Below are 26228 nucleotides of genomic sequence, written 5' to 3' on the forward strand. Positions count from 1 at the left end.
ATATTTACCTATACAAGTTGCCAAAAGGTATACCACCTTATCATTAAATTATTCTGAATATAGAGAAAGATGTTGGAAGTTTTTTCCATTTGGTTAGACTATAATAAATTTAGTTTAATCCTTTATCCAAGTGTAAGCAAACAAAGTTTGCACCTGAAGTACCTTCAGGACTGAGGCAACTCGTGGTAAAGGTGGACCAAGATCTCATCACTCCTTGTCTCAGTATCTCCCATAATGCAAAGACATCTCCTTAACATGTATAATGCTATGCATTAAGGGAAGGGCCACTACCCCAGACCAGTTTCGACCTTTATTGAGGTCTCATCAGTTGGAGCCAGACCCAGAAGTGGTGACACTAAGGCAGAAGCAAAGGGAAAAAAACTTCCAACATCTTTCTTTAAATCCAGAATAATTTAATAATAAGGTAGTACACCTTTTGGCAACTCGTATAGGTAAATATGACTTCTCCATTGCTTCTGCATTAGTATCACCACTTCTGGGTCTGGCTCCCACTGACGAGACCTCAATAAAGGTCGAAACCGGTCTGGGTAGTGGCCCTGCCCTTAATGCATAGCATTATAAATCTCCGCAAGGAGATGTGCTTTGCATTATGGGAGATACTGAGACAAGGAGTGATGAGAGCTTGGTCCACCTTTACCAGAAGTTGTCTCAGTCCTGAAGATACTTCAGGTGCAAACTTTGTTTGCTTACACTTGGATTAAGGATTAAATTAAATTTATTGTAGTCTAACCAAGCGGGTGAAAAATTTCCATTGCTTGCTGTTTGTTAAATTCTTATTACAATGTTTTTTGGTCCCAGTTAATCACATTAAGCACCCACCCACTTTATTGTTTTCCATTAAGACAGCTTCAAGAAAAATTCAGCTAGAGCTTTCTCTTCTTACTTTGATATGGAATGAGTACTAGAAATGTAAACATTAACATTTATCACTGACATGATAAGTGCCTTTCACCTCTGAAAGTTGCTGTACAAAGAAAAACTCACATTTTGGAATTAGGCAACTTCATGGAGGTTTTGTTTTCTATTAGTACATACATTATTATTATGGGATGCCTCCAAGGAGTCCACAGACTCATTGAAGGAGGGTACCTGCTCTAAGCTCTCTGTCCCACACCACTTAATCCATCAAATACAACAAACTGCCACTACCATCATCTACACCAACACCATCTACTGTCTACCACCACCACTAGTATTTTTTTGTCTGTAAATTGCATGTGTATTCAAGGCCGATTTGTCTGTATGCGCAATGAAAAACCTAAGTTTCCAGGAAAAAACCCTGCCACCTCCATATGAGATTGGCTAACTCACCTTCAATTACAAAAACCCATACATAGATTCTTCTCGTCACAAAGAGAATCGAACTTAGGCCTTTTCCAATCGAAGAGTGCACTGTACCATCGTTTTTCCAATTGCAACATGGAGGTGCTAATTTGTTTATTATGTGGCAATATATATGTATTTTTAGTATATGTCAGTGTGTGTGATGTGTGTGTGGGTATACTCACACACACACACACACACTGCTTGGAAAGAGGTTAATGGTCATCCCCATGGGCAGAGTGCATCGTGCCATGTTACAAGTCGTGTTTGCAGCTGGTATAAGTTGGAGGAATATGATGCTTCCAAGCAGGGCTGCCCCTAGGAATTTTGCCTCCCCATCCACCTTATTTTTCGTATACTCTATGCCAATTTTGCTGCGTCTTGCAGCATTGGTAGAGCCAGCCCTGCTCCCAAGCCATTGTGACTGTCTGGGTGAAATGGCTGGAGAAGGGAACTGACAGAGTTTGAAAGAGGCATTGTGGCAGGATGCCATGTTGCAAGCCTATATGTTTGGCAAATTGTTGATGAATTGGGCCACCTTAGGTCAACAGTTAGTGATACCATACTGAGATGGTAGCACAGGGAGTCAACTGCGAGTGTTACCTGCAGTAGACAACCCACCACACTCACCGAACGTGACTGTAGGGTGCTGCAAAGGATAATGCATAAAAACTGTCATTTAAGCCAATGTGTTGAATGCAGAGTTCTGGATATTGACTGGAACATAGATTGCAAAAAACATTCAGAACTAAGGCTCACAACATGGATTTCCATCATAGGACAGCAATATGCAAGCCCCAGATGACCTGAACCAACACACAGCATTGTCTTCTGTGATGCAGAGAATGTGTACATTGGGACACGGAAGTTTCCAAAGCTGTGAAAGCTGTGTTATTAATGAACGACAAATCACACTACACCCTTTACCAAGCAGATGGATGGGTGTTGTGGATGTATCTTACTGGAGTGCCTAACCCCAACTATGAAATTTGGAGGTGTCGTTATGATGGTATGGTCCTGTTTTTCCTGTTGTGGCCTCAGACCTCTGTTGTGCCACAAATGTTGAACTCTGAGAGGTAACTGAACATTCAGACAATGCAATGCTTCTTACTTTGTGGCATTTTTATGGTATGGTGCATTTTTCAGCAAGACAATGCACCATACCATACCATAAGTCTGCTGTAATTGCATGGTTTGTGGACATGAACATCACCACACTTGGCTGGCCTCCATATAGCCCTGATATCAACCCTGTTGAACATCTGTGGGATGAACTGGAGTGTCGGGTGAGGTCAAGGGATGTCTGCCCCACAATAGTCAGGACCTCATTACATGCCTACAGGAAGATTGGTCCAAAATCCCCATTGATCACTATCATAAACTTGTGGAAAGTATGCCCTATAGGATTGCTCCGTCATTGCAAAGAAAGGAGGTCCTACATCTTATTAAGGTGGGCACCATGACATTTGTTCCTCACACTATCTTTTTGTTGACTTCTTTCCAAGCAGTCGTATGTATGTATGGCCCCAGAAATACCATTTAAGTCTACTGGACACAAAAAATTTTCCAACATAATATGAATTGTGGTAAGAGGTGTATATATAATTATCACCAAATTCAAGTGATCTGCAATAATCAAGATCTGGTATGTCTGTCTAATTTTGCTACTAGTACATTTTTCTTAGCATTACATGCATCTCACATATTGGATGAGTTTCTCATTATTTGCAATATCTGTAGTAGCATCTAGAAGATTTGCTACTGAAGTCTTTGATTTCCTTAACTAATTTTTATTTAATGACATCAACAGGACGCAAATTCTTTACATTTGATGTCATTTTAATACTGTTTTACTATTAGGCCTATAAAGTTTTTGAAGTCAGTAAATGGCTTATTGAATTTAACTTTATCATAGGCACTTCAGATGTTCAGACAATTTACAATTTGTCTTTATTTGGACAGCAGCTAGAGGTGTATTTCCTGGATGAATTTCTGGCCAAGTCTGTGTGACAGCATAATTTTTTGTGAAAATCAAATATCCTCACTTTAAAAAAGCCATTGAGAACCTTGTAGTAATCTAGTTTGTCAGCAGTCCCAGGATATTTTTATATATTACAAAATGCAACTTTGTCTTAGCACAAACACTTAAATTTCTTGAGCAATTTTTCTTGAAAGTCTGTTTAATTGTTTATAGTTGATGAGAAAAAGCATTCTTTTCTCCAGTATTTTTAATATTTTCTAGTCCCTTACTTTTGCCTTTCACAAAACTAAAAAGTGTAGTTTGCATTTCCTTTTATTTATTGTCCATAATGAAGGATGAATTTATATAAATTATCCATAAAAATAATTCAGTAGGAAAGACAAATAATAAATTTTATAAAAATAACAGAAAACGGTCAACACTAGGAATAGCCAGACTACTTTTCATGATGAAATATCAATAACATGATCTAGTCTCCGATTTGTCTTTGAAAGATATTGTTTTTTTTTTTAAATAACACCATTAATAAGCCTTTTCATTATGTATGTTCAGGTATATAATTACACTAAGCAAATTCATGTTATGCTATTACTATGTTACAACTACATATCTATCTACTTAAGGGAAAAAGATGGATGTTGGGAGAATTAGTTGTCAGTGAAACAGATCTCGACTACTGTATACAGATTGTCACCTGGGTTTCTTGGGGGATTATTATTATAACGTGACAGTGTCCTCCAGGGAGTCCAAAGACTCATCGAGGGAGGGCACCTACTCTATAACTCTGTCTCCACTAATCCATCAACCTCAACTATCTTCATCATCTACACCAATGCCATCTATCACCGACCACCACGACTAGTATTTTCACAGACAATTACAAACATCCATGCCCACAGCAGGATTCGAACCCACAGCCTTTTGGCAGGAGAGTGGATGCGCTAACCACTTGGCCAACCAGGCCGGCAAAGTTCAGGGATCAGAAAATAGAGAGGATTCAGAGAGATGAGTGACCAAGCTGGTGACATGTCTATGGAATAGTCCCTATGAGGATAGGTTGAAGGTGTGTGTGTGGGTTGCAAAGTTTAATTGATAGGTGTAAAAGAGGAAACATGATAGTAACATAAAAGCTATTAAAGAGATTCTATATGATTGACACAAAGAAAAATTTTCAATACATGATGAATAGAGAGTTAACTAGAAGTCATCTCTGGAAGTTGTGGAAGAGTGTGGTTAATACAGGCGTACAGACTATATTTTTTGCTTGAGAGTGGGTGGAATGCATTACCAGAATTAGTTGAGTGCCCTGATAATGAATGAATTTGAGAGGTATGATAGGTATTGAGTAAAAAAAGGTTAGTGTGGATCTATCACAGTGAGTCTTTTACTTCATGAAGATACCTATATAATAATAGAAATTAAATGAAGATCAGTCTTGTTAATATAATATTTATATATTTATTTTGTTTAATAGTTTGATTTTTATAAGAATGACTTGCAAGTTATATGCAAAATAAAATATTGTTTAGGAATACTTGCAGATTAATTTTAACCCTGCAGAGGTCACGGTATCTCACAGATACAAACAAATTGTGTAATATAAATATTCTTACACATATCTAGTGTATAGCTTGGAGGTCATGGCTAGCTGTGCATGCATATATTACGAGTGATATTCCACACTATTTTTGCAGTCAGTTTTGGTTTAACTTGTGTATAGGTATGTGTGATATTTGATAATAAATTGTATCTGAGAGATACTGCAAACTCCGATGTCAGTATAGTGTTTTTTATTTTTTATTTACTATTGAAAATGACTAGAAAAATATATCAATTGGATAATTCATCAGATGTTGAAGAGATTCAGCGAATGTTACTCGAGTCCGATGATGAGAATGATAGTTGAATGTGAAGATGAAAGTGATTTAGAAAATAATGATTATGTGAAAATTCATTCAGAAGATTCGGATACCAAACAAGATATTTCTAGTGAAGAAAGTGAAGATGAATTAGACATGAATGAAGACTATTTTCTTGGAAAGGATAAAGAATCAAAATGGAGGATTTAATCCAATTTTGAATTTAGAAGACAGCTGCAGAATATTTTGTGTCAACTTCTGTTAGTTTAGCCAAACACAAAAAATGCCAAGACAGAACTTGAAACTTGGAATTGCTTTATCATAGATGATATTTTAGATCTAATCTTATTATATACAAATAAATACATAGATTCTATTTTTAACCAGTATTCAAGAGAAAGAGATGCTAAACAAATAGGCGAAATAGAATTGAAAGCATTTTTAGGCCTCTTGTATCTAGCTAGTTTACATTGCAACAATCGGCTAAATTTTTATTCTTTATATTTCTTTGTTCAATAATTTCTAGATTGTAACTGAAAATAAATAAACCATCATGTATTATATTTGCAGTTTTTTTTTTTTTTTTTTTTTTTTTTTTTTTTTTTTTTTTTTTTTTTTTTTTTTTTTAAGTTTATTTCATTTTAGCACATACTAGTAATGAATGTATCGCTCATATACACATAACCTAAGCTGCAATTTTTTTGACTGTGACCTCCGCAGGGTTAAAATAAATCTGCAGATGCATAGGTAGGCTTTAATTTATAACTGAGGATGAGAGATAAATAGTGTCACCTCCTGTTATTATAGATTAGATTTACTTCACATTTTAGAAATGGCAGGATATCTTACTCTCTATAGCTTACCTTAGTCATCATGCAAACCAAGTTTTGGCTGTAACAAACAGTTTACAAGGAAATTAACTTATTGAATTAATTACATACAATACTATCTGCTGGTTGAAAATTAAACTTTTTTGTTTTTTTTCTATTTCTTGACCAAAAAACTTGATAGTGAATGAGTTGATGATTTATATTAGTTTATTGCATATTGTAATCAATGTGCATTTTATACAGATGCAGTATTTATTTGAAATTCCTTTCCATCTTTCTTAGAGCTAAATCGTTGTATTTAATTCTTTGCATTCTGTTGCTTTCTGTTTTTTCCATAGAATTAACAATATTCAGATTTTGACCAAGAATATACTGATAATCAGGGCTCCAGAAACCACAATTAACATTACAAGATCAGTTATTACTTTTAATTAAATAGACTTCTGAAAAAATATTTTTTTTTCATTAGTGGTGGAAACAGCTCTCTCGTCTACAGAGGTATATCATATGTGTTGGAGTTACCTTTGCCATTCTTTTTATTATGTTTCTCATCTTATGGACAAAAGAAGAGCCACTTGTAAATAATATTGTTGCTTCTGAAGAGTACAATAGACAGAATATTAAAACAGATTTACCACAGAATAACTTACAAAAGAAAGAGCAAGAAGAGAAGCATAGTGGATCTCCTAAGATTCTTGCAGATAATTTTTCTTATGAACGCTCTCACACAGAGAATAAGCATGAAGAGGTATGTAAATTTAAGTGTCTTTGTTTAATTATTGCTTTTTTTTCTCCTACACTATGTTGAATAGTTACTTTCTTTGTTAATTCTTATTTTTCTAGCAAGGAGATGATATTCACAAAGATGCAGGTATAGAGCAGATTGCACCACCATTTGGAGAACCTCTTACAGGTTGGTTATGACCAGTGTTTCAGACTTATATCAAATTTTCTAAATTCTGTTCTCTGAATTCTACCTGTTAACCATGTAGTCTAATTGTAGATAATGGATGATTTTCACATCGCTGGCCATGCTACCATCTTTCTTATCAGAAGCCTAAAATTTAAAATTCCATATTTGATCTCCAGAGCAGGATTTGTAATATATTGCTTACCAGAGTAGTTATGCATTCTAAGGTTTTCAATAAGCTGTAGTCTGATTTTGGATGTGTGCAGTGAGTTGAGGGAAGATTGGATTTCTATAAGAGGGACAGCTTACACTTGACAACTTCACATCATAATAGGCAAGTGATGTGAAGTCATTAGCTTCTATGTACAAATTGCCTTGTTCTGAAAATACTTCAGATGCAAACTTTGTTTGCTTACACTTGGATAAAGGATTAAACCAAGAATATTAATTTCTTGGCATCTTTAATTTATAGTATGGCCAAGTGGAAAAACTTCCAACAACTATCTCTAATCCATTTTAATAAGGTGTGACACCTTTTGGCTACTCATATATGGAAATATGACTTCTGCATTACTTGAACCTTGGTATCACCTCTGGATTTGGCTTCCATTGATGAGACCTCAATAAAGGTTGAAACCAGTCTGGATAGTGACTTTGCATAAGCATAGCATTATACATGTCCATAAGGATATGTGCTTTGTATTATGGGATACTTAGGCAAGCGATGTGAAGTCATTAGTCTATATATGAGTTGCCCTGACCTGAAAATACTTCAGGTGCAAACTTTGTTTACTTACACTTGGATAAAGGATTAAATCAAGAATATAATTTTTTGGTATTTTTAATTTATATGCATAAAACAGTATCTACATAAGTAAAGAACTAGATAAGAACAGAGATCTGCAAGGTGGCGAACTGTGTCATGCAGACCATAAACAAGTGTATGCAAAAGAGCATGCAGGTATTTAATTATGTCTGTACAGGAATGCTAGGAGTATCAGAAACAAAGGAGTAGAGTTGTTGTCTTGGTTAATATATTGGGACCTCATATTATAGATATTAGTGAGACTAGGCTATTGGAAGCGGACGTACTGATTGGTATTGAATGCAAAGAGTACAGTATTTTTAGAGAGGAGAGGAGGGGGTTGGTGGGCATGCTGCTAATGATATCAAATGTCCTGAATTCAGTTAGAGTTGAGACCTATGACTGCAATACTAGTTACAATTTTTCATGTGGCAGTGAGTTTGAAGTCATCTGGTATGAGGTAGAGTCTAACAAGATTAAATATACAGTGGGGTATTGTTACAGACCTGGTGGATAGGTTGCTAGTGAAGAAGAAATGCATTAACAAATAAATACAATGGATGCAAAAAGAGTAATCATAATGATGGACTTTAATTATTGAACATTGATTGGATAGCTATGAAATCACATGGGAAGAATGAAACTGAATTTATTGAGCTGTTGCAAGACAACTTCCTCAAGCAGCATGTGACAAAAGGAACTTAAGATCAAAGAGTATTAGATCTGATTATTGTGTCAGAGAGGATTTCAGTTAAGGATCTAATTATTCTGCCTCCAGTTGGTGACAGTGGTCATGCAGTACTCGCTTGGGAAGCTGCTAAGTTTATGAGTTCCATTCAGAAAAGGTTACATGCTGAACTACAAAGCAGGAAATTATGACCACCTGAGGGGGGATATGCTGCTTTCATTGCCATGGTATCACTTATCGGATGGGAAGGATATCGAAAGTACATTGGAAGTATTTAAAAAATAGTTAAATGATGTGATATCAGAATGTGTCCTTAGAGTTCGAAGAATAAAGTAGGAGTGAAATGGATGTGTAATATAATTAAGCAAGAGATTCATAAGAAAAAGATGATGTGAATAAGGAAAAGGAATATTGCATGCATAAGGATGATGTCAGTTACGATAATTATGAGCAGCAGGCCAGAAGAGTCGAGTGTTGTGTGGAAAGCAAAGTCTGTATGAAAAGAAACTGGCTCTGCAAGTTAAAGACAACCGAAAAGAATTCTATCATTATGCTGCAAGTAAAATAAAGAATGAATATGAAAAAATAACTGCTCTGAATCAGAAGAGGTTGTTCAACTGATGAGTAGCCATTTTCTAAAAGCTATCAACCTGGTATATGCTACATTGAACTCACTGCTACCTCTTCAGTGTATGAGAAGGAAATACTATAGCTGTTGCACAAACTGAATAAGAATTCTGCAATAGGAGCTGATGGGATATCAGCACAGATGCTGAAAGAGTGTTCAGCTGAACTGGCTATTCCTTTGAATAGGCTATATAATTTTAGTCTGAGAACAGCGAAGATTCCACAGGATTGGAAAGAATGTATGGTAATCTCATTGCCCAAGGGTGGTGCAAAGACCGACGTATCCAACTATTAACCAATCAGTATCTCCATGTGTGGTGAAGATTTTTGGAAAAGTTTGTTAGTACTCAACATTCAGAAATGGTTTGACAGAGAATCTACTTTGCAATGAAAAGCATGGGTTTACTAAGGAAAGGTCATGTTTTAACAACTTGCTTACATTCTATAACAATGTTACCATTGAACTAGACAAAGGGAATGGATACATCATGATACTTTTGGATTTACTAATGCTTTTGACAGAACAGCATGGAAGACTGTTGCATAAAATGGAGAATATGGGATTGGATTATAAACTATTGCCATAGATAAGGGGATGGCATAGATAAAATTATATAGCCTATTCAAAAGAATAGCCAGTTCAGCTGAACACTCTTTCAGCATCTGTGCTGATATCCCATCACTTCCTATCGTAGAATTCTTATTCAGTTTGTACAACAGCTCTAGTATTTCCTCCTCATGCACGAGTTTCTTCATACACTGAAGAGATAGCAGTGAGTTCAATGTAGCATATACAAGGTTGATAGCTTTTAGAAAATGGCTACTCATTAGTTGAACAATCTCTTCTGATTCAGTTGAGTTATTTTTTCATATTCATTCTTTATTTTACTTGCAGCATGATGATAGAATTTTTTTGGGTTGTCTTTAACTTGCAGAGCCAGTTTCTTTTCATACAGACTTAGCTTTTCACACAACAGTTGACTCTTCTGGCCTGCTTATAATTATTGTAACTGACATCATCCTTATGGATGTTCTGACTGACATCAAAAAGTGGTATATGGGAGTGGGGGGAATCTGCAATATTCAAGGTAATCAGTGGTGTGCCCTCAAGGATCTGTCCTTGGTCCATTGTTATTCAATCCGTACATTAATGACATTGGGAAAGATTTGATGACGTGATATACGAGGGTGGTCTGAAAAGGTCTCGCCTAACAATGAAAAAATGAATTTATAATTTCAAAATTATTTTATTTTTCAACATAATCTCCCTTAAGACTAATAAATTTATTCCAGCGATGCTCCAGCACCATTATCCCGTCCCTGTAGTGGTTCTCAGTAAGATCTGCAATCACCTCTTGATTCAAAGAAAAACGTTGATCAGCAAGGAAGAGTTTTAGTTTTGGGAAGAGATAGAAGTCAGAGGGAGCCAAATCTGGGGAATAGGATCGATGTTCCAACAATTCATAGTGCAGATCCTTTAATTTTCCCATTGGCAAAACATCTTTGTGGGCAGGTGCATTATCCTGATGAAAGATGATTTTTTTCTTCTGCAAACCGGGTCTTTTCTCATGAATTTTTTCGTCTAGTCTGGTTAAAAGATGGAAATAACATTCCCTGGTTATTTTACCCTTTTCAAAATAATTAATAAACAAAAGGCCTTTAGCATCCCAAAACACCAATGCCATGACCTTTCTTACTGATGGAACCGACTTTGTCGTCTTTGGTGCTGAACAACCGGCTTCTGTCCACTGTTTTGACTGCTATTTGGATTCTGGTGTGTAATGGTCAATCCAAGTCTCATTCATCCATAGTAATAAATTGACACACATAATCAGTTTTATTCTTGTTAAAATGCTCCAAGCACTGTTCAGAGATTTTCATGCGAGTCGCTGGTCATCCAATACCATATCTTGCACTTGATCAGTGATTTCTGGTTGTTACACTTTTTGGACATCCTTGACGTGGATCATCTTCAAGGCTGGTATGGCCATGTTTAAACTCGGCACCCCATTTCTTAATTGTCGAAAATGAAGGAGAAGAGTGCCCATAAACTTTTATGAACTCTGAATTAATTTCTTTTGGCGTTAAACCTTCTTTTGCAAAGAATTTTATAACTGCACGATACTCAATTTTATCCATTTCAAGGGATACAGACAACACTTTTGTTTCAGACAGCTGTATAAAACAAACAACTTGATAGAATGACTTGCAGTTTCACATCGATGCTTATGATTGATGTACCAATTTAAAAAAAAAATCGTGCCGATAGTGTTGCCATCTATGGTCGAGGCTGAGAACTTTTCAGACCACCCGCATACAGCTATTTGCTGATAATTCAAAAATAGGTAGAGTAATCGGGAGTGCTGCTGATAATTAGTACTTTCATAATGATTTGAATAGGATTTGTGGGCATATGAAAATGGTTGTCATTTCAATGTTAATAAATGTAAAGTCATGCACTTTGGTGCAATTATCTATCCAGTGTCATATTGTATTGGTGGAATTATGCTTGAAGAAACTGATGAGGCTAGGGATCTTGGAGTTTTAGTAGACAGGAAGTTGAAGTTCAGTGGTCCTGTAGCAAAAATTGTAAATACAACTTGGAGAATAATGGAAATGCTGAAACGCATCTTGACATCTAAAAATAATTAAGTCATTTTGCCTCTTTATAATGCCTTGATAAGACCTCACTTGGATGATTGCACTCAGGTCTGGTCTTCTGATTTTCATGGTGATTCTGATATAGTGGAGAGAGAGTGCAAAGGAGAACATCAAAAAATGATATCAGGATTGTGGAATACAGATTATGAAGACATTGAGAATTTGAAGGCTGTAGACACTAGCAAACAGGAGAAAGAGGGGTGATATGATTGAGACTTACAAACTTCTGAATGGGTTATACAGCATTTCAGTAGATGGAAGTTTTCATTTTATGTAATATTATGAAATTGTGAGAGGACATCCATGGTAGTTGAGAATGAATGCTGTCAAGAAGGAGTTTAGGGCTACATTTTTCTCTCATAGAGTGGTACGTGATTGGAATTGATTGCCATTGGATGTTATGTATGCAAGTAGTGTGAATGAATTCAAGAACAGGTATGACAGCTGGTGGAAATTGTATGGCCTTTCTTGATGAATTCCTGATTCCCTGGAGGTCTCTCTTAATAATAATATCTTTCAATAGATATTTGATTCTCATGCTGCTGATTATATACTAACTTAGATTGGGTATTGCTGGAAGGTATGGTTTAACCACCCAGCTGGTCCTGAAGGATGAAATATGTCAACTATCTTAAGCTTTGTATCCATGTTATTTCAATGAAATATCAATGCAGTTTTAATACACTTTACATCCTTGTTCTGGTTGATGTAAATATGCACGATGGCTGGTTGGGTGGATAATTAAATCAGTAATCTCCAAACAATGTTCGGATCATGGACTGGTTCCAAGAGAGACCAAAACTTTTGACCATGTCAAAATTACTAGTTTATAGACCTTTTTAAAATATTTTATTTATATTGAGATAAGTCAGACAGTATCTGATATATTATTAAAATTGTATACAGTCATACCCCGACTTACGCTACACCGACTTACACGGATCCGGAGTTACACGGTTTCTTATATGTACATATTCCAGTCCTGCTTCACGCCTCACCACTAGTTGTATCTTTCTGGTGCCGGCCGCATTCGCCAGTAATCCAAGAACTCTAAAAAAAAATCTAAAGCTGGTTTGCCGGTGATTTGGAAGTCAAATTCTAAAGCTTGGGTGACAGCTTCTATTTTTGAAGACTGGTTTGGTCACCACTTCATACCTGAAGTTGAATGTTATTGCCAGTTTAAAAAAAATTCTGTTTTAAAGTTATGCTCATTATTGATAATGCACCTGGTCACCCTCCTGCAACTTTAATTGATTTTGATCCACTTGTAAAAGTTGTTTTCTTGCCTCCAAATACAATCAGCTTACTTTAACTGATGGACCAAGAGTTATCAAAACATTCAGAACGTACTACACACGGCGTTCGTTTGCAAGTCTGAATGAAGCTATTAGGCAAAATGAGCAACTGTCTGTTAAAGAGTTTTGGAAACAGTTTAATGTTTTAGATGCTATAAGGATTATTGGAGATTCTTGGGGTGAAATTTCCCAGAAAACCTTGAATGGTGTCTGGCAAAAACTTTGTCCATCCTTTTTTAAATGCAAAACGGAAATGTTGCCAGAAACTGATCAAGTTGCTGAGGCAATAGAAGAAGTTGTCAACCTTGCAAGGCAATTAGATTTAGAAGTCGACAGTGAAGATGTCAGCGAGCTGTTAGACTTGCATAACAGGGAGTTTACAATCGACGAGCTCATAGAGAGATGTGTGAGCAAAGCTCTACTGAAGAGACCGAAACCTCAGATCCAGTTCTACCAGAAAAGCACATGACAATTGCAAAATTAACAGAAGGTCTCAGCTTAATTAAGAAAGGTTTACAGATTTTGGAGGACATAGATTCTAACGAGGAATGAATTGTAGCCACAAGGCAAGGAATAAAAAAACATTGGCTTGCTATGAAGAAATTTTGCATGACAAGAAAAAGACATTATGCCGTCAGAAGAATCTATTAGATTTTATGAAACCATCGACATCGAAATAACTTTCTTTTTGTTATGTACGAAAAACTACAGGGAAATGGAACAAATCATGGAACATGGAGCGGCTGAAGATACCAAGTACGGCGAATGAATTCTCAAAGCAAGTAGAGGAAGAAATGAATGAGAGAAATATACAAGAAAATGATGATGCAAGTGAAAAATGGAAGATTCTGAAGGAAAGCATAATTACTGCTACAGAATTACATTTAGCTAAAAAAGAGGAGGAAAGAGAGAAAAGAAAGAAACCATGGATGACGGAAAATATTTTGAGGAAAATAACACAAAGAAGAACGTTAGTTAATAGTAAAACAGAGGAGAAAAAAAGCAGTATAAAGACTTGAGTAGGGAGATACAAAGAGAGATAAGAAGGAAAAAGGAAGAGTGGTTAGATGAAATAAGTAAAGATACAACAGCAAATGCAGAAAGAAAGGACATAAAAGGTGTTTATAAAAACATTAATATGATGACAGGAAAGAGAAAGATGCTAAGGACTGGAGCAATCAAGAATGAAAGAGGTGAAATTCTGATAGAAAAAGAGAAGATATTACAGAGATGGGAAGAATATGTAAGTAAACTTTACGAAGACAGGGAAAGAGGAGAAAATCAAAGGAAAGAACATAGTGGGCAGAGACTGTGCATCATGAGGGAGGAATTGAATCTAGCAATTCAAGAGATGAAAGAAGGAAAATCCCCTGGAATAGATGGTATACAGATAGAACTTATAAGGAATATAGGTGAAAAAGGTATGGAAGTGTTATGGCAAATTATTAACGGAATTTATGAAGGACAAGAATTACCAGAGGAGTTTAGAAGATCAATTTTTATCCCCATTCCAAAAAAGACGGGAGTTTTAGACTGTAACAGTTTTAGAACGATAAGTCTTATAACTCACACAGCAAAAATTCTGGTGCAAATAATTTTAGAGAGAATTAGGAATAAAATAGAAAAAGAAATGAATGAGGAACAGTTCGGATTCAGAACCAACAGAGGAACTAGAGAGGCTATAACTTGTCTAAGAATTATTGGGGAGAAAACACTAAACCATGGTGGAAAGTTGTTTTTGGGATTTCTAGATTTTGAAAAGGCATTTGACACAGTGAAACATGAAAGGCTTTTTGACATTCTAGAAAATACTGATATTGACTCTTATGACTTGGAAATTTTAAAGAGATTGTATTGGTCACAAATAGCGTCAGTATGTGTAAATGGGGAGGAAACAGGAGAATTCCTGGTGGAGAGAGGAGTCAGGCAAGGATGCAAGTTATCACCATTATTGTTTAACTTTTATAGTGAACAAATGTTTAGAGAGGCACTTGAGGATGTAGAAGAAGGAATAAAAATAAACGGAAGAATCATTAATAACTTAAGATATGCGGATGATGTAGTAGTGATGACAGAAAGTGAAAATGGGTTACAACAAATTATTCAAAGAATTGAAAACTCTTGTAAAGAGTATGGACTAAGAATTAACACAAAAAAGACCAAGATAATGATAATGGGTAGAAAAATAGGAGATAATGTAAAAATAAGATGTAGAGGAAAGATTTTAGAAGAAGTGGAAAGATTTCAATATTTAGGTAGCTGGATCTCAGAGAAGGGCACTTCAGAGTTGGACATTAGAAATAGAATAGGTAAAGCTAAATCGGCATTTATGGAAATGAAGAGAATTTTAATAAACAAGAACACTAAAATAGGCGTTAGAATTGGAATAGTTAAAGCAACAGTTTGGAGTATTGCAAGTTATGGAAGTGAGTCATGGACACTAAGAAAGAGAGATATTGAAAGAATTAATGTATTGGAAATGTGGTGTTATAGAAAGATGGAAAAGATTAGCTATACAGAAAGAATATCAAATCAAGAAGTTTTAAGACGAGTTGGGATGGAAAGAACACTGTTAAAGAATATTATGCAAAGAAAGACTAGATTTGCAGGACATCTTCTGAGAGGTTCTTTGGGACACCTGACAAGAACTATATTACAAGGGAAAGTTGAGGGGAAGAGAAGACGTGGAAGACCAACTAGAGAGTGGTTTAATGACATCGTGGAATGGACTGGTTTAAGAATGATGGAAACGACAGAGAGAAATGGAGAAGAGCTGCTCATCTGCTGCAACCCTCTTGCTAGAGGATGCTACCGGATGACAACGACGACGAAAAACTACAATTATGATTATATTTCTTAAAAAATATAGGTGTTTTTGTAAACCTTTGGTCCCAATTAACTAATATTTTGTATGTTTGTATATATAAATTATATGCAAAATTATACCCCAAGTTACACGAATTCAACTTGTGTGCTTTTTGTTGGTCCCACGTACCACGTAACTTCGGGGTATGACTGTAATAGAAAGTCAATTAAGGATGTCTAAGCACATCATTTCTTAACTTATTTCTTCTGGTTTGAAATACATGTTATCCATCTGTAGACAAGCATTTGCATTTTTTATTATATATATATATTTATTCCATACACGAGAGGTAGAAGAATTTATAGCAAATCGGTGAGGATTGAGAAGGGGGGAAAGTCTGTTGACAGTCTGTTTTTGAAGAGTTGCAACTTGTAGTTGGGAAACACTATGATGAAGGCTGTTTCAGAGCACAGAGATAGATGGAATGAATGAGGATTTGGAGAAGTAGGTTCAGTGTGTTTACAGTTGTATTGAAAAGAGATGTTGGACTTGTACTGAAAAGATATGCTGGTCTTGTTTTAACATACTCAACTGGAAATGGAGGATTGATGCTTGTTAGTTCACTGGAGCAGTGACCATGGAAAAGTTATCTGTAGAAGATGTATAAAATTTGAAACAGTGCATCTGTGAAAGTTGAAGTCTGTAATGGAAGAATCATCTGAGCCGAATTGCTCTTCTCTGAGCAGCATCAAGAATTTTTAGAGTTAGAGTTAGGTGCACTATCCCAAATAATGTGACCTGTATCTAAGGATGTATGGATTTGGGATTTGTATGGAATTAGTAGCTGGAAGGGTGAAAAATAGCATCTGGAGCATAAAAGAATGTCTAGTTCTTAAATGCTAAGGAAAGCTACTAATGAATGTGTTTATGCCAAGAGAGCCAGAAGTAAATGTCAGACCATGGAGATTGATCTGATCCTGTCTGGTGAGTTGTTTAGTACTAAGGGGAGGTGAGCCGAAATCCTTTTGTGAGAGAAAAAAGCAAGACTGTTTTGGTGGCATTGAAGGTGACCAGATTATCTTCGCCTCATTGGAGGATGGTGGAAATCAGTGTTTAAGGCATTGGTTGCAGATGCTTGAAGCTTAGGATGTCTGAGCCACTACATGGTTTATCGAAAGAGTAGGATGAATGTACTATCATTAGCAGAACTGTGGATAACATTAGCAGGGATTAAAAGTAGACTATTTCATGTATATGAGAAAGAAAAATAGGTGTCAGAACAGAGCCATGTGGCATTTCTGCATTGGTGAAAATGCTTGAAAAGAATGTGCCATTCACCATGCACAAATTGAACAATGTCCTTGCAGTTTACTTGCATGCAGGTAGACTAAAGGGAGGTGGTTTGTTTAGCCCTTGATGCTAGACATGATCAAAAGCCCTGGAAATATCCAGGGCAACAGTACATGTTTCTCCAAACCTTTCCATGGCCAAGGGTCCAATGGTGGGTAATATATGCAAAGAGGTCAGTGATGGATCTAGATTGGTAGAAGCCATACTGGTGAAAGCTGATTAATGAACCATTGCAGAAGTTGATTGTTGGACTTCATCCATTATTTTGGTGATGACAAGGATTGAAGTGGTGATGGCAAATGGTCGGTAGTTGGAAGCAGACTTTTATTTCCCTTTCTGATTAGGTTGGATACATGCATGTTTCCATGCATTGAGATGAGTGCCAGACGAGGATAGACGATTGTAAAGATAATAAAGGTGATTTGTTAACTTTGGTTCACAACATTTGAATGTATAGTTGGAGAGAGATGCCTTCTGGACCAAATTTTTTTTTTTTTGTGTGTGTCCAAGTTTTTGTATTGCTCTCACTCATGAAATATTATTAGACATCAGAAAAATGCCTCACTTAAATAACAAGGTTTCACCTTTATACATGCAAGTGCATTTAGCAGTAGACCAATAAAAAAAAAAATAATAAAAAAATTAAACATTGCAGTTGCTATTGGGCTTTGCCCTCATATGTTTAGTAGTATGTTTTTAAAATGTTAACTCTTCATAATATTAATGGGTCTGCTGGTTTTATTTTATTTATGGGCTTGAAGACAAAAGGTTAGAGAATGCTGGTTTAAATAGTGTTGTTTATGTGTCAGGACTGATTCTATGTGTATACATATGATATGATATGATGCATCATGCTATGGTTTTGGTATATATTTTGTAGGGATCAGATACCTTTCCTGTAGATTCCGTAGAAGGTTTTCAAAACCCAAAAAAAAGAAGGCTCAATTTCCCTTAATTAAAATATGCATTATTTACACTCTTCTTTTTTTATTTGTATTGGGTGCTCGTTTTACATATGTATAGATAAGGTAGGGCTGTTTGGAATTATGGCTGAATAAACTAAGGCTGTGAGGTTAGTGTGATATTTTTTTGGCAAGTTTGCCTGCTTTGACGGATAAAAATCCAGAATTTCTGGGAAAGGAAAAACCCTTCCACTTTTTGTATGAGACTAGATGAATTACCTTCAGTTGAACGCTATTATAAAGATCCTCTTTGCACCCTTGATGGATTCAAAGGATTTTTTTCATTTGAAGGACATCGTTAATACTGACTGAACTATGCAGGTTCTAGGTCAGGTGCACTTAATTTGGTAAACCTTGGATGAATCAATGTAATGGGCACACAAGGGAATCATTGGAGAAGCTAAATGCTCTAATTTATTGGAGAGGTTAAGTCATATGGAACTATGTTTTCAATAATTTGTAATTAGTTTTGCAGCATTGCTCATCAAAGTAGTTTTTTTTTTTTTTTTTTTTTTTTTTTTTTTTTTTAAAGGGATATTAACGATACTTAGTTTTTGTTTTGGTTGATAGTAGGAATTTTAGCTGGCAACATTACATTCTTGGAAGAAAATAGAGGAATGATGGAGATCAGTTCAGTAACACATATCCTTGAATTTTTTTTATAGGAAACATCTAGTATCTTGTGTGGAAAAGTATACCTAGTTTTTTTTTTGGGGGGGGGGACTAAAAAATCTATGGCCGATGTGTTTGTTCTAGGAAAGTCTAGAGATATAAGTCAATCTGCAAAGAGAAACATAATCCTGGAAACAGAACATTTGTGAGTAATTGGAGTGAATTTGTGGTCATCAATTAATGGAATTTTCTTCTTCTGGATAGCATTAAGCATTTGTTACTCCAACTAAGATGTGTGAGTAGTATTTCAAGGTTAGGCTTGTTTCCAAGTATAAACTTCTGACACTGGCTAAATTCCAGATTTGGAATATATAGTGTCAGCTGTAGAGGTAAGAGATACAGAAGAATTATGTGTGAAAAAGCATATCTAGTTTTTTTTTTTTTTTTTTTGGAGGCTGATATGTATTTGTTCCAGGAAAGTCTGGAGATATGTCAGTCTGTAAAGAGAAATGTAATCCTGTTTGGAGAATGCATGTTATCAAAAGTAGGGAGAAGTGAAGTGAGACCTTTCTTACAAGAAATAAAACAGGACTATGTTTTAAGACATTGGAGTTTACAAAGTTATATTTATCTCACTGTAGAATAGCAAGGAGATTGCAGTTTAAGGCACTGGGTAAGGAAGATTGTGATGCTTTGATTGTGGTCTACAGTATTTCTCTGAAGACAAAAAAGATCAGAGTGTACTGTTATCAGCAGAAATGCTATGAATGAGATTTAAGGTTAGTGAGAGAGAGAGAGAGAGGGTGGGGGGACATCGTTTATGTACAGAGTGAAAGAGTGTGAGTAAGTATGCAGACCTGGGGTACTACAGCATTTGTGGTGAAATCTGAGGATAGGAAGTATTGACATGTAGTGGATGATCAGAAAGGAAGTGAACAGGTTTTTGTACAGACCCATTCAGATGCTCGAGAAATGTCAAGAATGATCACCCAAATTTTTCTAGATCTTTTCTTGGGTTGGATTCTGCCAGCTGCAGTATTATATTGCCTGATTTATATCCAAACAAAATCTGGTATTATGACCTTTTTTCTTTACCACTAGTATTAATATATTAAAGACTTAATTTGGTATGTTAGTCAAGTAAATAATTGTTTAATATTCGACTAGTTTCACTGACTAATATCTGTCAGCATTTTCAGGGAAACACTGGTAAGCAATGGAAAGTAACAAAAACTAGGAAACTAACCAACAATTCTAAAAATTATATAAAGTTATCACTGTGCGTGATACAGTACACGTGTCACAAGTACTATGTTTTATTTGTTGAGATATTTATTGTAATTTTCATGAAAGTTAATTTCTTTTTGGTTAAATGATCTAATTTGAGTTTTCCATATATCTGGTAGGATTAGGCCTTGATTCTTATTTAAGTTGCCTTAAGTTGAACGGGTGACTAGCTGCTTCTTTGAATGTTCTGGAATGGTAGTTCTCTTCTATGTAGGTCATATGACTCATATCCCATTCAATATTATGGCTGGTAGAGGCGAAGTGGGAAGAAAAACCTGGTATATCTTGTCTGTTATTCCTTACATAGCCTATGTGTTCTTTCTTTCTTGTTTCAAAACTTCTAGATGTCTATTCGATGTAATGGATGCCGCATGAACAGGGTATGCTGTAAATTCCAGAGTATTTGTAGAAAGGATGGCTATCTTTTGGGGATCCAATAAACTTTTGAGTGGTCTCAAAATAGGTTTGAAGATTACTCTGATATTGTATGGTTTTAGAAGAGCTAATTTTTTGGATATGGTACTAACAAATGGAATTGTTATAGAGCTGATGTATTGGGTTTCATTAAATTTCATTTAATGAAATTTTCATTTCATTATGTCATTAAAGAGAATCTTGTTGATGAGTCTTATAGGGTACCCATTTAGGGATAGATCTCTGGATATTTTCATTAATTCTTCTTGTAAGTCGCCAGGGTCTGTGGTACACTGTATAGAAAATTTGGAAACTCAAATTTTATCCCAAATTACCCCTAAACCAACCACGTGGTTTAGGTATGTTGACGAACATCTTCATCATTTGGAATCACAAAAAAAGTAGAACTAATGGATTATCTAACAAAATTAATTGCTTCCACAACACTATTAAATTCATATTGGAACTAGAAAAATATAATAAACTTCCATTCCTAGACGTCCTTATTAAGAAACAAACTGACAATAGCATCAACCTGTCGTTATATAGAAAACCTACCAACACTGGACGCTACCTCGATTTCGACTCGTCTCACCACATATCCCAGAAACTCCGTATTATCCATATGCTTAAAAAAAGAGCTATATAGTGTACCACAGACCCTGGCGACTTACAAGAAGAATTAATGAAAATATCCAGAGATCTATCCCTAAATCGCTACCCTACAAGACTCATCAACAAGATTCTCTTTAATGACATACCACAAAGACAACAAGATGAAACCCAATACATCAGCTCTATAACAATTCCATTTGTTAGTACCATATCCAAAAAATTAGCTCTTCTTCTAATACCATACAATATCAGAGTAACCTTCAAACCCATTGAGACCATTCAAAAGTTTATAAGATCCCCGAAAGATAGCCATCCTTTCTACAAATACTCTGGAATTTACAGCATACCCTATTTATGCGGCATCAATTACATTGGACAGACATCTAGAAGTTTTGAAACAAGAAAGAAACAAGACATATCAGGCCTTTCTTCCCACTTCGCCTCTACCAACCATAATATTGAATGGGATATGAGTCATATGACCTACATAGAAGAGAACTACCATTCCAGAACATTCAAAGAAGCTGCTACAGTTGCCTGTTTAACAGGCAACTTAAATAAGAATCAAGGCCTAATCCTACCAGATATATATGGAAAACTCTAATTAGATCATTTAACCAAAAAGAAATAAACTTTCATGAAAATTACAATATCTCAACAAATAAAATGTTGTACTTGCAACACACATATTGTATCATGCACAGTGAATAACTTTATATAATTTTTAGAATTGTCAGTTAGTTTCCTAGTTTTTGTTACTTTCCATTACTTACCAGTGTATCCCTGAAGCTGACAGATATTAGTCAGTGAAACTAGTCGGATATTAAACAATTATTTATTTGACTAACATACCGAATTAAGTCTTTAATATATTAAAATCTTATTTTCATTAGAACCTTAATATTAGCAGAATTGCAGATAAGCAAATCAACATAAGAAGAATCAATGGAAAAGCAATGTATCTATCAGAATACTTCTGAATGATAACTAAGATGTTATAATCAGGCAGTAGTGATTAGGAATGAGTAGCTATAATATTCCATTTGACATTAAACATTCTAAACTTCTTGAATGGCAGCAATTTCAAATAGTGATTTGCCAAGTAGATTGCATGATTACAATGTCTAGGACTAAACCTAAGAAGTCTAAACACTAACCATTGCTATCAGGATAGAAGCATCTGTCTTGACATGTAGTGAATGACCAGAAAGGAAGTGGGTGTACAAGGGTAGAAGGCAGACAATAAGATGATAATTTGCTGAGCAACCAGCAACTTTCTGTACCAGAACCTTTCCTGCAAGGATTATGAAGCACTACTGGAAATGAACAATAGAAACTAATTATGAAAGCTGATAAGGGGGAATATCACCATATTTTTGAATCATCATGATTACACGCTAAAACTTGCATCTTTGCTTAAAAATCACTCAATCCACCTTCCATTAGATTGTGACTTTACCAATACACAGATCAGTGTATTGTTTATTAGTAATAAACAAACTATACAATTCTAGACCCCCTCCCCCCCTCCCATATACAGGCTACCAAAAATCCACAAACAAAATGTACCATTGTCCAGTTGTAGATGGCATTGATTCTCCCACATAAAAATTAACCAGACATATAGCCAAAGTGTTCTCCTAATATACTGGCAACATCTACATAAAAACTCAGCCCACTTTAAAGCCAGTATAGAGATGAGAAAACCATTATGCTAGTGTGTTGGAGTATGACCAACACCTCAGCACACTGATATAATGATCAATTTTGATATTATTATTACATAACACCTCCAGGGAGTTCAAAGACTCTTTGAGGGAGGGCACCTACTCTACAACTCTGTCTCCACCACTCAATCCACCAACTACAACTACCATCATATACACCAATGTCATCACCATTAGCATTTTCACAGACAATCGCAAAAATCCATGCCCACGGCAGGATTCGAACCTGCAACCTTTTGCTCTCTATTTTTCAATGTCTGACTTAAATGCACTTTAGACCTTATTCAAGTTGAATTTCCTCCCAATATCTCAACCCTATTTAAGTTCATCATGAACTCATGCTGTTTTTTGTATGGACTCAGCTTTCTATCCCCCCCGCTCCTGGCTGACCACTTTTCATGAAAGCCTTAAAACTCTTTCCCACATAGATACACTGCTTGGCTGTGCTACGTAGTTGGCCCCATGGCCTGGATGCTTTTAATATTTTTTTTAACACATCTAAATAACCAACATCCCAGGATAGTGCTGTGCACACACATCACATTGTACTGTTTTCTGATGAGGGCAGTTTGACTTCACTGAAATATTAATTGAATTTGTTAAAATTAATATTAGTGTACATTGTAATTTCCTTAAAAAAACTAGTTATGAATAGCTGAGGTATAAGGCTTACCACCAGACTTGCTCTGATTTTTGTTTTGTGTTGCATTGTGAGAATGCCCAGTGGGATAACCTTTGTGACTCCTTCACCTCATTTTCTTGAATTATTGTTTATGGCCATCCATCCAAACATTTGCAAATATAGTAGTATTGCTCAATGTAATGTCCCATTTACACCATATAATTATAGCATTACAGCCTTTGTTTGCCTGAAACCAACTGTGTACTCAAGAATGCAGTTGGTTTTAATTCACCCCCTTCCTTCTGTCCCACAACTGTAGCAGTGTTAAGATTCATCCTCACAAATGAATTAAAAAAAAAAAAAAAAAGGTTCATTTAACCTTGGATAAATTAAAACTGATGGATTCAAATTAAACATATTTGGTCATTTGAAAATTAAATTTTCAAATGACCATACAAACTTATTGTTTTAATACTGACCATATTGTAATGCGTACAAATATCTTACATTCTTTGCCTACCAGTTTCGCTAGCAAACTGTCTAGCTTTTTCAAGGCTTTGATGCAAAAGCATTAAAAAACTAGTAAATGAAAATTGAAAGGACCATAAAAACATTGTAAACAATTTAGTAGCTAAGGTTACACGTTCGCGTGACAGAGACTGAGAGGACTTATTTTTCTTATTCATTATCACGCATGTATATTTGTTGTAAACGCGTAATGTGATTACTGGCTAGCTGTAGTTCAGATGGATTTAGAGAGAGGATCAGGTTTTTCCACGAACTGTTCAGAATAGTACCCTGATTTCTGTTGAGGTTTCTGCTGGTTATTAACACTATTGTGGCTTCCTTGAATAAACGATGTCTGTAGTTGTCATCTAAATATGGCATGGAGCTGTTTTGCCATGTGGTTAGACGTACAGAAATGATGTGCTAAGCTGGAAGAAATGCTTCTGTTGTGGTTTACATCACCAACATGTTCTTTTTGTCTGATCTCTGAACTCTGTGAAGTTTGTCCGATGTAGGCAAGACCACAGGAGCAAGAAATGTAATATACTTCTGGATATTTGTAGAATGGCACCTTATCTTTTGGGGATCCTAAAACCTGTCTGATGCTGGTCGTTGGTTTGAAGACCACTCTGATGTTGTAGGCTCTTAGTATTCTGGCTATTTGATAAGAAATTGACCTGATGAAAGGGATCACTACAGTAGAAATGTGCTGGGAGCTTGATTCTTCTTGTCTGGGGTTGTCACCGTATAGATATTTTTTGATGATGTTCGGAGGATATCCATTTTGTGATAATGTGTTAGCTATTAGTGAGACTTCAGTCTGTATATCCTCCTCTTCTGATAAAACTTTCGGGCTCTATTTTTCAACATGTGGATAATGCTCAGTTTGTGTGTCCTGTAATGGTTTGAAGTATGATGAAGGTATCTTCCAGTGTCTGTAGGCTTTCTATAAATAGATAATTTGACACTATTTGATTGTCTCTTTATCAAGATGTCTAAAAAATGCAGTTGGCTGTTGTTTTCCACTTCCAGAGTGAATTTTATCTTGTTATGTATTGAGTTGATTTTATTCACAAATGATTTTAGGTTTTCTAAGCTGTCTTGCCATATGATGAAAATATCATCTATATATCTCCACCATATAGATGGTCTAGAGGAGATTGTGGAGAGAATTTCTTTTTCAAGTTTTTCCATGAAAAGGTCTGCACAAGATGGTGATAGCAGGCTTCTCATCGCTAGGCCTTCTAATTGTTGGTATATAGTATTATTAACCTTGAAGAAATTAGACTGAAGGCAGTGTCTAAACATCTGTGTGATGTCTAGAGGAAAGAGGTCTTGAATGATGTTTATTACCTCTTCTACTGGTACATTGGTGAAAAGGGATGCAACATCTAGACTGGCTAGCATGTCTGTTGGTGCAATCTTAATGGCTTGGATTTTATTTACAAAGTGCTGACTATTCTTGATATAGGATTCTGTTGATCTTATTTTATTATTTAATAAGTTTGCAAGCTGCTTGGCCAAAAGGTAAGTTGGGGATGACCTTCTATCAACGATTGGACGAAGAGGTATATCCTTTTTATGTATTTTAGGTGTCCCATATAGTCTGGGAGTGATGGGATGTGAGGATTTTAGTGTTCTCTTCACTTCTTCTGGCCAAATGTTACAATTTCTGATTAGTTGGTTTGTTTCATTATGATTTTTTATGGTGGTGTCTATCTAGGATCTTATAGGTAGAGTTGTCTGATAGTAATACGTTTAACTTATCATGATAGTATTTAGAGTTAAAGATAACTGTTGAATTTCCCTTATCAGCCTTGGTAATGATGATATCTTTGTTTTTCTTCAAGTTGAGGATTACCTTTCTATCATAAGGAGATGCGTTGAGAATAGGTTGTTTGGCTTTAACTAGGATTATGGTACTTTTGAATCTAATAGTGTTGGCTATGTTTTGCGGTAGTGGATATAGAATGCCTTTTTCAATTCCACACATGAAATCCATTTTAGGAATGCATTTGGGCATAATCGAAAAGTTAAAACCTTTTTTGAGAATGTCGGATTCATTTTTTGTGAGATATGTTAACCTTATAAATATATTAACCTTAGCTACTAGATTGTTTACAACGTTTTTATGTTCCTTTCAATTTGCATTTACTAGTTTTTATGCTTTTCCGTCAACGCCTTGAAAAAGTTAGACAGTTTGCTAGCGAAACTGTCTAACTTGTTGTAGGCAAAGAATGTAAGATGTTTGTACGCATTATAATATGGTCAGTATTAAAACAATAAGTTTGTATGTTTAACTGGTGGATTCATGAAAGATGTTTTT

The 26228-nt window shown here is 35.5% G+C and overlaps 1 protein-coding gene across 1 annotated transcript in view; it reads left to right on the plus strand.

The window, feature by feature from the left end:
• alpha-Man-Ib (alpha-Mannosidase class I b) overlaps positions 1-26228 on the plus strand; it is a 268163-nt gene that overhangs the window by 22513 nt on the left and 219422 nt on the right. Inside the window, exons 2-3 of the mRNA XM_090400333.1 lie at positions 6484-6762; positions 6858-6927. Coding sequence (XP_090256459.1) covers positions 6484-6762; positions 6858-6927 — 349 coding nt within the window. The remainder of the gene's footprint in view (positions 1-6483; positions 6763-6857; positions 6928-26228) is intronic.

This window comes from Typopeltis vanoorti, chromosome 1 (genome assembly GCF_054136105.1).
Source record: "Typopeltis vanoorti isolate ZY-2024b chromosome 1, IOZ_Tvanoo_1.0, whole genome shotgun sequence".
Lineage (NCBI taxonomy): Eukaryota > Metazoa > Arthropoda > Arachnida > Uropygi > Thelyphonidae > Typopeltis > Typopeltis vanoorti.